The sequence below is a fragment of the Ascaphus truei genome, chromosome 14 (assembly GCF_040206685.1).
Source record: "Ascaphus truei isolate aAscTru1 chromosome 14, aAscTru1.hap1, whole genome shotgun sequence".
Lineage (NCBI taxonomy): Eukaryota > Metazoa > Chordata > Amphibia > Anura > Ascaphidae > Ascaphus > Ascaphus truei.
Genome location: NC_134496.1, coordinates 40,347,058 through 40,361,793, shown reverse-complemented (window position 1 = coordinate 40,361,793; position 14,736 = coordinate 40,347,058). Strand labels below are relative to the sequence as shown.

Here is a 14,736-nt window from a genome sequence, read left to right as displayed (position 1 = left end):
CCACGTTTCTCTCTGCCGATCCCTCCACAAACCCACTAACCAAGTGTTGTGCCGTACGCCAGCTCCTCGCACATCTGAAGGGCTTTCGTTTCAGTCTGACACAAAGGACACCCCCCATCACTTGCCGATCCCGCAAACTGCCAGCTCCCCCAAAAGGTTACAATCGGCAAAGCAGGGGTTGCATATTCGGGAGGCAGCAATGGAAAGAACACCCCCCACCCCTGATCTGATCAGCGAGTCATCTCACTACATCCCATTGACCCTTTACCTGCCAGCATCGCCTTGTCTCGCTAGGTTAATGGCAACGAAGGGATTACCGTTGACCATTCACTTGGGGTGTGTATGCCTTTGAAAATGGCAGGAGGTTTGGTTGGCATCCCATGACATGCATCCGTTATAAATGCTGTCATTCCAAACTCAAAATATAATTATAGGGCAGACCGTGGTTGCAGAGTGAGAAAGGGTTAAGTCCCCGCCAACCTGCCTCTGCACGTCGCAAAGGCTGAACTTGGCACAGTCCCGTCTGTCATATACGAGTCGCAAAGAACAATCCAAGTAGGGGGTGCTTATTGTCTCAGGCGACATTAGGGGCACAATGACACTTCCTATCTTACCCAATGCCCCATCCCACCCCCCGTAGCAGCAGACTCCCAAACCGTACCTTTTGGAGGTGCCTCCACATTTTCTTGGGCTTCTTGAGGGGCAGCCAAGTCAGTATCCGATGTATCCAGGGACTGCTCGTTTGGCTTTCTGGCCGCTGCTGTAGACGATTTGGTCTTCTTGACTGGCATAATGAGCTGGGGTACCCAAGACACAACAGATCACATGAGACCCAAACCCGACACTTTGTTGCCACAACCAGCCAGGGAGACATCTTGCCAGCTCCTGATCACGATTACTTATGCCCACACATTTACATAAAACACTTCTTTACATCCGAACACTGGCCTGAAGTTTTTAGGCCCTGTTGACAAGGGCATGTCACGAGTCAAAGGCTTCAATACTCAATTAAATAGCTGCAATTAACTGATGCAAAAACACAAATAAAAGGGAGTTAAAAAGACAAAACGTATAGACAAAAAGAAAAAACGTAGCAATGATCATGGGGAATCTGCATCCCACAATTAGACATGTCAGTGGTGAGAATGCTCTCTTATTGTTCTTGTCAGGATTAGACCTGCCCCTGATCGCCCAGGGGAGTGTCACAGATCACCTTCCTGGGACATAATATTCCGCTTTTAAAATGAAATGAAGACCAGAAACAAACTCACCACAAATAAGCCTGCACACGTTATCATCCAACTTTAAAGCGAAACTAAATTGTGGGGTACACTATAAACCAGTATACACAGTGATACTGTACAATAAGTTCATACAAACAGACACTTGCCAACGATTGATTGGAATAAACCTACCACCGGTCCCTGGGCAGAAACGTTGACCGGTGATCGAAATACACCCATCAAGCTTTGCCTGCTTATATTCTCTTTTCTACCAAGGAAAAGGAAGTCCAAGCCTCCGTTTCAACAGGTCATGTACGTGTTGGAGACCAAATTCTGCACTTTAAAATGCATCGAATGAAACATGAAGGAAAGTATTACAATTGCTGCACATCCCATATATAAAAGGTTAGGTACGTGGGGTAGATCGCTTTATCCTATACTGGCACTTCCATGTACCTTTCAAAATAAACCACATCACACTACACATGGTCCCACCATGTAATGCAAAGTGTCACCTTTCTACCAGGTTACACTTTAATACAACAATAATAAAGGCTATTGAAAACACATGACATACAAAAGGATTAACACTCTGCAAGATACCATGTTTACAAAAGACAAAGTAAAATGAAAAAAAAAAACCCACTAAACTTAAGTGAAAAGTGAGTTATAACGGTTTAAGATAACATATGGGGGGGGATGTGTGTAGGTTGGTAAATTACACAGGAAGAAACTAATAAAGCGAAAGAGTTGCCTCGGATTGACCTAAAACTGTTAAAATTAATAACGTGAACAAAAACTATTAAACAAAAAATTAAGAAAACAAACAACAAAAATTGTAAAGTGAAAAGGAGGTGGGAATAACAAAGGTGACTACGGTTGTTACAGTGTGTGTGATGGTGTGTGTGTGTGTTACAGTGTGTGATGGTGTGTGTCTGTGTGTGTTAGTGTGTTAGAGTGTGTGTGTTAATTAGTGTGTGGATGACAGGTTGCTCTCCTGAGCAGCTCCTCACAATGGAACCTGTTTACACCCCCCTGTCACCGTCTCCCTTCCATCCCGCTTAAATTTTTTTTTTAAACAACACAGCCGGTCGCAAAATCACCTGAACCGCAGCCCGCACCGGGCCGCCCTCTCTCCAGGGGGTTCCTTGATTTTTTTGCCGATTTTTAGCGTTGTCCCGGGACGTGTCCGATGCTTTGTAACCCGGTTTGGGGAAGGGTTTGCGGGATGCGAGGGACCCTGGCTGCGCGCAGCTCGGCTGCTCCACTCGAAAATGGCGCCCAAAATCCAAACTCGAACCGAAATTCGTTACAAACGCGCGGGGCATTGTGGGAGCTGACACTCACATTTGAATTTTTTTTTTTTTTTTTGGGAGGGGGGAGGGGGGGGGACACGGCGGCCATTTTTTTCCGCGGAAGGAGCGAGGCAGTGACAGGGCTCGCTTTTTTTTTTCTCTCCTCCCCCGCCCCCGTCCGTCAGAGCTTCCTATCTATGTGGTTTATGGTGAGTAGACTTAATTAAGAAGAAAAAATGAAATAATGATAAAAAATAAATAAAATAAAGGAACCGACGGTTATTTGTCTAATTTAACTTTGAGGCGGTTTGCGGGAGGAGGGGCTTGGTTGCACAGCAACGGGGGGAGGAGGCGAGGTATTGTACACAAGGAGGGGATATGGGCACTGATTGGCGTGGGGTTCTCACGTCACTAGTTGGGGGGGGAAGCAAAGTGCGACCATCTTTGATTGGGGCACACATTCTGACAGTTGCTGCTGAAGTGAGTGAGCTCATTAAGCAGGCGCACAAATCAAAGGGGAGGGAGACATCGGTAAAAAAAAAAACGATGCACACTTTTCACGTAGCTGGGGGGGGAACCTTGTTTGCAATGACATGACTGCTTTATGTGAGAAAGGGAGGCGGTGTATTACTCATTGCTTGGTGCCCGAATCAAACATGGCCGCTGATATAACCTGAGTATCAACTGTCAGCGCCCAGTTTAATGTCTCACTGCCCTGCATTCATTGAACCCGTTTTGTGTGTTTGTGTTTTAATGGCGTCACAAGCCTACCCGCCATCTGGCTGCGAGTCCAATGCGTGTCGGAGTAGTTTTATGTGGCCTACGGCTGAGGAGAGGGATGCTTCGGAAGTAATCTCGCGAGAGGTAACCATAGCAACTGCACGCACCTACAGTACTGTGGCGCAGGAAGGAGGCCTGAGTGTGTGGGGTGCGGGGAGGCTTGGACTGGTGTAACATCCTCGGTAGCTATTAGTTGGTAAGTATTAATTGTCTTTTAAAAGAAATACACTGGCATCCAGGTAATTGTTCAGACTAACCCTAATATGTCTGTGTAAACTTTACCAGTAATCTCTGGCTGGCATGCACTGAAGGGTGCTGCGCTGTAGCATGTCCTACCTCGCATAAAAGTGAATGGGAGTTAAGACGTGCTAAAGTATAGCACCCTTTAGGCCGAGTTCAGGGTGGCTGCTACAGACGTGAGCGTCCGTGAGCGCCTCCCCCGCGTGCTCCTGCACCCCGGCGATCTGTGACTTGGCTGCAGGAGTTGGGTTGCGGCGTTTGGGGGCGGGGCGAACGTGTCACGGAGCTGGTTCGCTGAACCAGCTCGTGATGCAACTGCAGGCCCAAATATAATTTTGGGATGTAGCAGCGTCAACGCTGCACTTTGCCGCTGATGGAGTTTTCAGTTTGAATACTCCCACCGTACAACCTGAAATTGAGACGGACGTGCGCACGCAAGCACGTCCCGTAGCAGCCACCCTGAACTCGGCCTTAGGCCTGCGGTCCCAGTGCTCGGCGTGCGCTGCGCGAACAAGCACCGCTCCTCAATGGAGCTGGGCCCAGTATGTAATTCGCGTGGGATGTGCAGCCGCGCTGTACGACAAGTTTTTCCAAAGACATTCAATTGTATTTAGTGCACACTGGGACGGCGGCCCAAGTGTAGGGGTGGGCAACATCAATCCTCATGGACCACCAAGAGGTCAGGTTTTCAGGATATCCCTGCTTCAGCACAGGTAGCTCAATCTGAGCCACTGATTTAGCCACATGTGCTGAAGCAGGGATAGCCTGAAAACCTGACCTGTTGATGGTCCATGAGGGCTGGTGTTGCCCAACCCTGCTTTAGTGCATATACGCCACAATTTCCTAATAACCTGGGAGAAACCATTGCCGGCTAAATAAAGGAGGGAGGAGGTTATACAGAGGTATAAAGTGCAAAACAAACGGGTTTGTGAAGGGAGCAAAAAATAAAGGAGCAATAAAGATCTCAGTGGAATTACATAAGGAAGGGCAACATTTCGGGAAATAAACCTCATTTTCAGGACGTCCGGGGGTCAATTTTTCTGTGAGACCTACCTGATCAGAGACGTCTTGAAAATGCATAGATTTGATCTACTACATGACTATATCTGACTGCATCAGCATTGGGAGTTGTTTTCACAAGACAATGAAAGTAGCATGGTGGTAACAGGCCCGAAGATGGGGTTCATCCCCCGGAACGTTTCTCCCCTTATGTTATTCCACTGAGATTTGTATTGCTCCTTTATTTTTTGTTCTCTTCTTTCACTCCTGGTTGTATGTTGGTTTTTTTGCGCATGCTTTTTTGTTTCTCTCATTTTGTCTCCCATATTTTATTTGTTCAGCATAATCTGCATCAATCTCCCATTGATCATCCATACCTAGTATAGGTATATATTGTCTTTTCAGTGTTCCTTATTAGCTATTGTCAGTATTGTTTTATGTGAAGTGTATTTGCACTATGTTTGTATGTCTTGCTGATGTTTTTCTATATCTTCCTTATTGAGTGCTGCAACCCCCTCCTCTTTCTGTTACAATGGGTCCTATGTACTAAGCATTGGAGATGACTTTTTTTGGTGAAAAGTTGGCTCACAGGGATTCTAATTGTAAAAAGCGCTTTTGTGCGCCTAAGTAATAACCTGACATTTTTCAATCTGCGTCAAAAGTCTTTTTGTTTCAATTTTTTCGGGTGCACGTAAATGAACTGCACTCTAGATGTACAGATGGTTTCTGCGTGACAAAAAAAGAGTGCATCAAAATCATCCACCAAGTTGAGCTTGGTGTAAACACTAAAAAGTATGTTAATATTATTAGCGCATAATTATGTTGCTAGCAATCAAACATGTATTTGACTTAGTGATATATAGGTTAACAAAATGTATTATTTTTACAGTATGGCTGTTATAAATAATAATTTTTGTATATTAAAACTAGTTTTGATGCACACATTTTAAAAATGAAAACATGTCCCATAGGCTCCAATAAATTTGGCAGTTGCGTTCACCAACACCCCTATAAAGTTTAATTTGTTAAATGTCAGTCTCATTATAAAATGTTCTATAGACCCAAATATTGAGGTTAACACTATTCTATTAAAAATCATTCCAAATGACCATTCTACAAGGTTAATGTGTGAATTTACTTCCATTGATTGGTCAAAGTGTGTTAAATATAATTACACTGTGCTTGAATACAAGCATAATCCTTGTAAACAATGGGCAAACCTTATTGAACACACTGGCATATATAAGAGGGAAAAGAGCTAATTGCTTTGAAAATTCGTAGTAACAAACTGTAGGTTTGTTAATGAGGAGAAATTGTGCTACTTTACCGCTCATTACCATCACATTTAGAATATTGACACTTTCCACACACATTGTCAGGACGAGCTGAAGTCCATTAGAATGTTTGTAAGTGACAAGGTATTATTTTAAGATGTAACTGTTTCCGTGTTCTACAGTGGGGATTATGACATATATTTAGGTGTATCCTTCTTTTTTTTTTTTTTTTTTAGGTGCTTGAACATAGAATTTCAGTTTCTGAAGAATTTACATTTCTCTTATTTTTGCTCAGAGCTGCATAGAAAATGAGACTGAAGACATCATTATTAAAAGAAGCTAAACATATCCTTTCATAAAGAAAAATAAACTTTTTGTTTGCTAAAATTCAGCAGTCATTTCTGATTGACAAGTGGTAACATACTGTAGGAAGGTAAATCTGTTTATATTGGCCTGTTTTAAAATGCAGGAGTTAATGTCCATATTACGCAAACTTACTGCGTCCAGACATCTGCAATAAAAAATGTATACATTAAGACAGGTGCGCAAACTGGGGGGCGGGGAGGGAAGAGTTTACTGGGGGGGCACGGCGGTTGCAGAGGCCCGGCGCCCTTTCCCAAGACATTTCAATTAAATGCCGGGGGATCGCGTGAGGCCTCCTCTACAACCCTTACCTTTATTCAGATGGCTGGTGTGACGCATCACCATGACAACATGGCGTCAAATGACGCCGCTGGGTCACGTGACATCACATGACCCGCGGCGTCCTCTGGCAACGTGTCGTCAAATGACGTCGCGGGTGATGTTACATGGCATGACCCCGCAGCGTCCTTTGACGCTGGATACAAGATGAGGGGGGGGGGGCGCATGCAGTGTGGGAAAGCAGACCGGGGGGCGCAGGACAAAACGTTTAAGCATTAAGATGTCTTGTCATGAGTATTCTGTATAGTGTTCTTTTCTTTTTCAGGGCAAAGATGTTATAGTTGTGTGTCTGCTATAAAACCTCAAAGGTTTCCTAAGTTTGTTTTTGATTGTCTTCTGTTTCAAAATGCAAGTTGCTGTACCACTGAAGTTCATTCTTCTGGCTGCTAAGAACACTCCTGAAGAATGGATCTGTGTGTCCCTGAAAGTTTGTGGTTTTGAACATCTGTTAGCCAATAACGGTATCATAAATACCCAACAATCTGTTCATAGTGGCTAACATATCTCTATCTACTTCTCGTGCTATTAAGGTGAGTCACTACCACTGTTAACAGTCATTTGGACCTAGACAATAAAGTATGTTTTCACAGCTTCCATAAAAACTCCCCCCTGTTTGAGGCCAACCTTTCAATATTGCTTCCACATATCTCCGAATGTACATGAAAGGAAGTCAACTTTCCCTTTCTTCCCTTTAGCAAAGTGGCTGTAGTTTGTAATTTACGTAAGAGGAGCAGATGACGTACTGCAGCTACCTTCACCAACAGGAGGCTTAGGGGTCTAATAATTAAAAGTGCTAATCTAACCCTAGCACACAAAACCGCATTGAAGTCAATGGTAGTTTCCATGGGATAGTGCCCCCTAAGCGTGCCTTTGAAAAAGAGTGAAAAGTTACTTGGTGGGGAAATTCTTTAATCAGAATTTAATTTGAATTGAAATTGTGGAGGTGGAGAAAAGGCAGTTAAATTATTGGCTGCTGGGTAATAGGTTTTGTGCAATTGGCATAAAATGACGTACAGCTGTGGGGGCTGGCTTCCGTTCTCCATCTGCAGCTGATTGCAAGCAAAATACTCAAGATCAAAATATGCTGAGTATATTTCACTTTGTAATACAGTGCAACCATGCCCTAAATATATATATATATATATATATATATATATATACAACAATATATATATACAACATTACCATTCTCTCGTCCGGTAAAGAAAGACTGCACTCGGTTCAGTAATAATGAAAATCTGTGTTGGTCATCTGAATAGAAATGATAAATCACCCAATCCGACGTTTCGGTCCTGGAATAGGACCTTTCTCAAGGGGGTGCCCAATACAGATTTTCATTATTACTGAACTGAGTGCAGTCTTTCTTTACCGGACGAGAGAATGGTAATGTTGTATTTTTATTATTTGGGACTAGCACCTGTCTATATGAACCAGTATATTGTGTGTGTGTGTGTGTGTGTGTGTGTGTGTGTGTGTGTGTGTGTGTGTGTGTGTGTGTGTGTGTGTGTGTGTGTGTGTGTGTGTGTGTGTGTGTGTGTGTGTGTGTGTGTGTGTGTGTGTGTGTGTGTGTGTGTGTGATATGTGATATATATATATATATAATATATGCGCCATCCATGTACTTAGCGGATCACAGCAGTAATACACGTGACATAATATAACACATAATGGGAATAAGCGCTTCAGATATAAAAGTAACATTAGGAAAAGGAGTCCCTGCTCCGAAGTATTTACAATCTGAAGGATTCCTTAATTCCACTGTACATAAGGAGTTGGTTAGCTGTGTAGGCTGGACTTCTGCTGATGAGCTGTATTCCTGCAGTGATGACCACCAGATTATGAGATGGAACTTGTTAACTGGTGAGACAACCCTCGTTGTAAAACTCCCAGATGATACATACCCAATTGACCTTCACTGGTTCCCCAAGAGTGTGGGTAACAAGAAGCAAGCCCAGACAGAGATGTTTGTACTTACAAGTTCTGATGGTGAGTGTTTTAGATATTCTTTGATATAACTTCTCTCGAGAATTCTTTGGGCGTCATAAAGTTATAGAAAAAAAGATCCTGTAGGCGCTACAGTATGACATACTCACTAACTGATTTTTCCTTAAGAAGCTGTTCGTTTCATAACGAAGCACTCCATTTTATTGTTTAATCAAAATAATTGGTAAAATCAGGTATTTTCATTCAAAGCTAGGGCGGTACCAGTAGCACTTAAGAGGTTATTCACTAAAGTGTGAGCCATTTCTGCTTGCTAATGTCCATTCAAGTGGATGCTTGCTGACGTCCAGCAATAGCCATCACGTCTTTATTGAATCTACTCTCATGGCTCGTTATTTCCACCTACTTCAGGGAAGATCTCACTTCAAAGCGTGTCTCCTTTTGTATCTCACCAGGCACATTGCATCATTTATTTATGGATGTGTAAACATCTTTCATATTATAGCTAACCTAAGTCAATTTTCAAAGTTCTTCAGTTTTGTGTCTAAGCGCGCCACCGACTCTCGTGTTAGAAGTCCGTATTTTCAAAGACTAATTGAACAAAATGTAACAGTTGCTTAATGCCCCGGAAAAAAAGAAATGCCACATATATCCCTTGGCAATAATAATTAGAAAAAATAAGTAGCCTGCTCTTCGTTTTGGAAACCGAAGAGGGGAAATGTGTGTCAATAATGGAGAACAACTTCATGGTATAGTTGGTGGCATGTGGAAAGCTATGGCAAGAAGGGGAAGAGTACAGTAAATGTAGCAACCGGATATCGCCTTTTTTCTTTTTGCTTTAACGGAACAAAGTTTGAGCACACTTTCTGTCCACTAATTCTCCCCTTTCCCTTCCTAAATTTCACCACGTGACTCTCTGTGTGGGGATGGGACTGATGACGCACCAACCATACAAACAGATTGTCTGTATATATTATGTACATATGTTTTAGCATTTTCTCAGAGCAGCAACGAATACAGGTAAAATAGCAGTACAGTAATATTAAAATAGTCGTCAATCCATTGCTTTTGTTCTGGATACATTGCCTCATTCCTCATAACAATTGTCTTGCAGGGAAATTCCATCTAATCTCTAAATTAGGACGGGTGGAGAAAAGTGTAGAGGCACATTCTGGCGCAGTGCTTGCTGGCCGTTGGAATTACGAAGGAACTGCTCTGGTTACAGGTGAGATTTACTTAGTGGATGAGTTTGACCAAGTGTCTTAAGGTCGGTCATTATTTGGGGTGTATCTGACTGGTCATTCTGCCTGCAGGTACAGACACGTTGACCAATATAAGTAAATATCTTATACTTATCTAGATTTGATAACTGTTGAAATGTTAGTTGCGTGATCGGAAAAGAGGGAGGATTTTTGTTTTCTCCACCCACTTAATTTTCTAAGGCTTTCTTAAATGTATGACTCATCCTAAAATAAAGAAAACCACAGACAAAATGTGAGTCCTTGCCCAGACTGCTAAACATGTCTACCAAGTGTCTGATAGCATTAAATGTATTGATTAAATAAGATGGCAAACCACTGTCTGAGTGCAACCTTAGCATGTATACTCTGTGTTGATTGCATATATAGTAATATGTAAAAAAAAAAAAAAAATTAAACTACTTTTTAAGGAGTATTATTTACGAATTGTTCACTTTTATGTTGCACAAAATAAACGTCTGTTGTAGTTTTTTGTTTTTAACACTAATATACACGGTGTGGTATTGTGAGTACAGTACTTTAGTTGCAAATATGTAATGTTTGCATCTGAAATCAAAGCACATAACAAACAGTTGCAAACAGTATAATTGAATGTTAAAGGTAGATGAAGCAGTGTTTGTAGTTGGTTACCTGTTGTGGATATGTGTTTGCAGTTGGTGAAGATGGGCATATAAAAATTTGGTCGAAAAGTGGTATGCTGAGATCCACCTTGGCACAACAGGGTAAGAGTTATTTTTATACATTACATAACTTTTTGTGTCTTGCTGTTTCACATTTTACAATGATGATAAAATAAAAATAGAATCTATAAAAGTCTTGAGGATACAAAACTTACAACACAGGGCATCAATTTGGCCCAAGGGCAGTAGCGGATTTCCCATCAGGCCCGGGCTTGGGCGGCAACATTTTGGTGCGGCAAAAATTTCCGCCATATGCATTTGCCGCGCTCTCTGACCTATCAGACCTAATGGGAATGCACTTACATGTGTCCTGCCGCCTCCTTGCTGCAGCTCTCCATCTCCTTTGGAACCCCAGAGTCAACTGACGTCCCATCGTGATGTCACACGGCGTGTCGTTTTGAAGTTGTGTTACCATGTGAACACGATGCCGTGCATCATCACTTTAATGACGTCTGTGATGTCATTTGACGCTGGGTATCTAAAGGAGATGAAGGTCGGCAAGGCGCATGTAAGTGCGTAGGGACGCCGCTGCCCTAGGGTAATGAAAGTCAAAAATCCTTAAGCTTCCAATGGGGTTACGCTTTAAAAAAAAATGAATCTGGCGCTGTATGTTTGCAATGATTGTGACCCAGTTTTGCAGCCGAGAGACTTTGTAGAAATAAGGATTTTTTTTTGTCCAGGTACCAGGTTGGGCGCTAATATGACTTACACACAGTACATCCTTATACAGGTACATTATGCAACATGGCATAATAAGGGTTAATACTGAAATGTTACTTTGCTTCTTTATGCCAGAAAGCGGCACAGTAAAAAAAAAAAAAAGTGTATCTATCCTATCTATCTATATATCAGAAAAGATCCTTCCAAGGGTACACTAAATGGCTGCTGTTCCGTTTCAATCAATTCTTGAGTCAGTGTAACTCGGCAAGTTCCAATGTTGTCTTAGGCTGGGATTATACGGCGGCACCAACCTTAAATTGCCCAACAGGCCGCTCTGTGTGGGTGCGCGATGGCATGACCGCGATTTGAAGAGACAAATGTTTTTGTCTTTTCAAGCGCGGCCGCGTATGCGGTTCAGCTAATGAGGGTGAACCAGCTTTGTGACGCGTCCGCCACACCTCCAGATCGACTATCCAATCTCCTGCAGCCAAATTCACAGGCCCCTGGGGCTGCAGGAGTGTGCAAGGCTATTCGCTCGCTCGGTCAGGCGTGGGCGCGCAGGTAATATAAGCGTAGCCTTAAATTACTACGGTGTAACATTATCTATTGTTACAGTTTGCAGCTCAACCGGCTGGGAATATTGGCAACAATTTATCCCAAACAGAAAGTGTTGCAAAGATCTTGCTCTGCTGGTGCTTTTAAAACCTGCTATCGAAATCCTAGGATTTTCATTATATTAAAACTCATTAAAAATGGCTTTAAGAATTGAATAAAAAAAATGTAGCAAGTATTATCTAATACTATAGAACTGAGTTATTTTTAAAGCACACAGGATATTGCATGGATTGCTCTTTTAACACCTTCAATGCTGGAGGAGTTAATTTGCAGAATATATGCAGTGTCTATAAATCAGTAGTGACATGTTCTTTATTTCCTGATGATTAGGATCGCCAATATACTCTGTGGCCTGGGGTCCTGATTCAGAGAAAGTTCTTTACCCGCTAGGAAAGCAACTGATCATCAAACCTTTGCAGCCAAGTTCCAAAGTTATACAGGTACCAGACAGAAACACAGGCTTGAGATACAGCTTGTCCATGTTATTTAACTTCCCGTTCATTTTTGTTTTCCTACCTGCTCTTTGAGTGAAAATGCTCACATCACCAGTATAACCTTTTTTTTTTTTTTAATGTTATTTTGACGAGCTGTTTAATATTGTAATTTTTTGTTTATCTTAACAGTGGAAAGCCCACGATGGTATCATTTTAAAGGTTGATTGGAATTCTGTTAATGATCTTATCCTGTCGGCCGGAGAAGACTGTAAATTTAAGGTGATCTATATAACCAAATATTGTCTAATTCCCAAGTAATTAAATATTTCTAAGTTTTAAAGCGCTTTATCTTATAATACATCAAATGAACGCTCGTGTCCAGTTTTTGACGGCTTATAATGTATATGACTCATTATAGAAATGTAATCAAAGTTTTAGAGTAGATAATTCTAAGGCTGAGTCCATAGAAGGGGAAGCAGGGCTGAGGCTCGCCTGCTGAAATCTGTGCGATTTCATGCCCATGCAGGCAAGCCAGCGGGCGCGATCGGGAGGCGGGGGGAGACTGAGGGAGGTGGAGCAGTAACGTCGCTGGGCCAATCGCCAGCGTCGCGCCGACGTCACGGCGCCGTGACGCTGCTCCGCGCTGATTGGATGTTTTCAGCCGACAGCGCTCTGAAAAACAGCTTGGCTGTCGGCTGAAAAATCCAGCGCCTCAGCACGCCTGCAGACGCTCGCGTGAGCCCCCTCTAAAGACATCCTCATGGAGGATGCAGGGGCTCAGCACGGAGCGTCCTCACGGCTCAGCGTGGCCTCCCCTGCTATGGACTACTATGTTTTCAGTTGCAGAAAAAGTTAATGCAAAATCTGAGTTGTTGTTTTTTTTTTTTCCCTCCCCTTACCACAGGGGGGTTCTCAAGACACCTCCCCCCCAAGAGGTCAGGTTTTCAGGATATTCCTGCATCAGCACAGGTGACTAAATCAGTGGCTTAGTCACACATTTAAAGAGGCAATCAAAGCGGCACTTTAAATTATCTTGTTTTTTTAAAAATATTTGCAGCCTTTGGTTACCTTTTTATTGAAAACTAATTACCTAAACTGCCGATCGATTCATTCTCTCGTAATTGATCAGAAAAGATCCTGCTTCCCAGGGTTCACTAAGACCGAGCCACTGATTGAGCCACCTGTACTGAAGCAGGAATATCCTGAAAACCTGACCTGTTGGGGGGAGGAGGCTTGAGGAAGGGAGTTGAGCACCCCTGCCTTAATGTATAACTTGTAGTGAGGTGCATGTTGAGTGAACATAACCAATATTTAACTATTACAAGAAAACTGTAGTATCAACATCATGTTCCCATCGGGACATAATAAATTGCATCTTATTAAAAAGGTATTTGAGTAAATATACTGAACCATTTAAATTATAATTACATTGATTTTTTAATTGAATGCCAGGTGGATTCAATGGTGACTGTGCAGTGATATCCAAATGATATTCTGTTTATCCTTCTTTGCTCAGTAGCAACAATATACTTTTTGAGCAGCCAAAATGAGTTATTCACATTAGATGATATTTGGCCAATGTATCAGCGGCTGTGTAGGTAGGATACTTCATTAAGCATGAAGCCAAGTCCATATTGCGCAAAGCAATGGAGAACACAACAATACCATATAGCCATGAGACCGTTCATTAAAGTTCACCTCTACAGCGTTCACATTGGTCCAACTGACAGAGAGAAAAACATACATCAATTCTACATTTGGCTCAGGAACCTCATTTGTTATATTGGCTGGATTTATCCATCTACATTTTAGTGATTTTGTTTTAAAGCGTTCAACTGCATATAAAACACATTCTGTAGGAATTATGAAAAACAATATTGAAAAGACGCTATAGGTTTGATGTAATGGCATTGGAAATTGTAAATGTGAAGTTATGAGCACCTTGGTAGCCATAAGTCGGCTCCCTTTTTTCGAAATGATCGTTTCCTTCTATCTGTTTATATGTCTGACCTTAAAAGTGACATTCTTATCAGTTACATGTAGTGGTGAAGTAGTCATAGAAAACCATTTGTGATGACACAAATCAGAGGTATTCACTTACAATGTGAGTGTCTATGCATCTCTCTCTCTCTCTCTCTCTCTCTCTCTCTCTCTCTCTCTCTCTCTCTCTCTCTCTCTCTCTCTCTCTCTCTCTCTCTCTCTCTCTCTCTCTCTCTCTCTCTCTCTCTCTCTCTCTCTCTCTCTCTCTTTTTTTTTTCCTTTTTTTTCTTTTTTTTTTTAACAACCCTAACAAAATGAGCGATTTGCCTTCCTATTATACAAACCACGACAGCCTGCTATACTTATACCTATGCTAGGTCTTTGGGCTTATATAGGCAGTGTGTGCATCACTGTAACTTTATGCTGTAGTTATCTCTATGCTTTACATCAGGTGTGGCCAACTCCAGTCCTCGAGCCATCAACAGGCCAGGTATTAGGGATATCCCTGCTTCAGCACAAGTGGCTCAGTCATTCTCTCTAAGCCACTGATTGAGCCACCAGTGCTGAAGCCGGTATATCCTTAAAACCTGACCTGTTGGTGGCCCTTGAGGACTGGAGTTGGCCACCTGTGGTTTACATGATGCAATAAAGTTG

The 14,736-nt window shown here is 42.3% G+C and overlaps 2 protein-coding genes across 11 annotated transcripts in view; one reads left to right on the top strand and one right to left on the bottom strand.

Annotated features, from left to right (window-relative positions):
• SMC4 (structural maintenance of chromosomes 4) overlaps positions 1-3,311 on the bottom strand; it is a 28,644-nt gene extending 25,333 nt beyond the window's left edge. The window contains exons 1-2 of one of the 4 annotated variants that reach the window (XM_075570587.1): positions 3,290-3,311; positions 662-797 (exon numbers count right to left, since the gene is read on the bottom strand). In XM_075570587.1, coding sequence (XP_075426702.1) covers positions 662-791 — 130 coding nt within the window. In that variant the 5' untranslated portion in view covers positions 792-797; positions 3,290-3,311. Of the gene's footprint in view, positions 1-40; positions 169-268; positions 294-661; positions 798-2,326; positions 2,567-3,289 lie in introns of those variants that run through there. The other 3 variants (XM_075570586.1, XM_075570588.1, XM_075570589.1) reach the window with 3 other exon arrangements.
• The window catches only part of IFT80 (intraflagellar transport 80), a 63,130-nt gene continuing 50,992 nt past the window's right edge, over positions 2,599-14,736 (top strand). The window contains exons 1-7 of one of the 7 annotated variants that reach the window (XM_075570593.1): positions 2,599-2,727; positions 6,048-6,159; positions 8,281-8,499; positions 9,569-9,679; positions 10,367-10,435; positions 11,999-12,108; positions 12,292-12,381. In XM_075570593.1, coding sequence (XP_075426708.1) covers positions 6,120-6,159; positions 8,281-8,499; positions 9,569-9,679; positions 10,367-10,435; positions 11,999-12,108; positions 12,292-12,381 — 639 coding nt within the window. In that variant the 5' untranslated portion in view covers positions 2,599-2,727; positions 6,048-6,119. Of the gene's footprint in view, positions 2,728-2,994; positions 3,495-5,248; positions 5,330-6,047; positions 6,245-6,866; positions 7,044-8,280; positions 8,500-9,568; positions 9,680-10,366; positions 10,436-11,998; positions 12,109-12,291; positions 12,382-14,736 lie in introns of those variants that run through there. The other 6 variants (XM_075570596.1, XM_075570595.1, XM_075570591.1 and 3 more) reach the window with 6 other exon arrangements.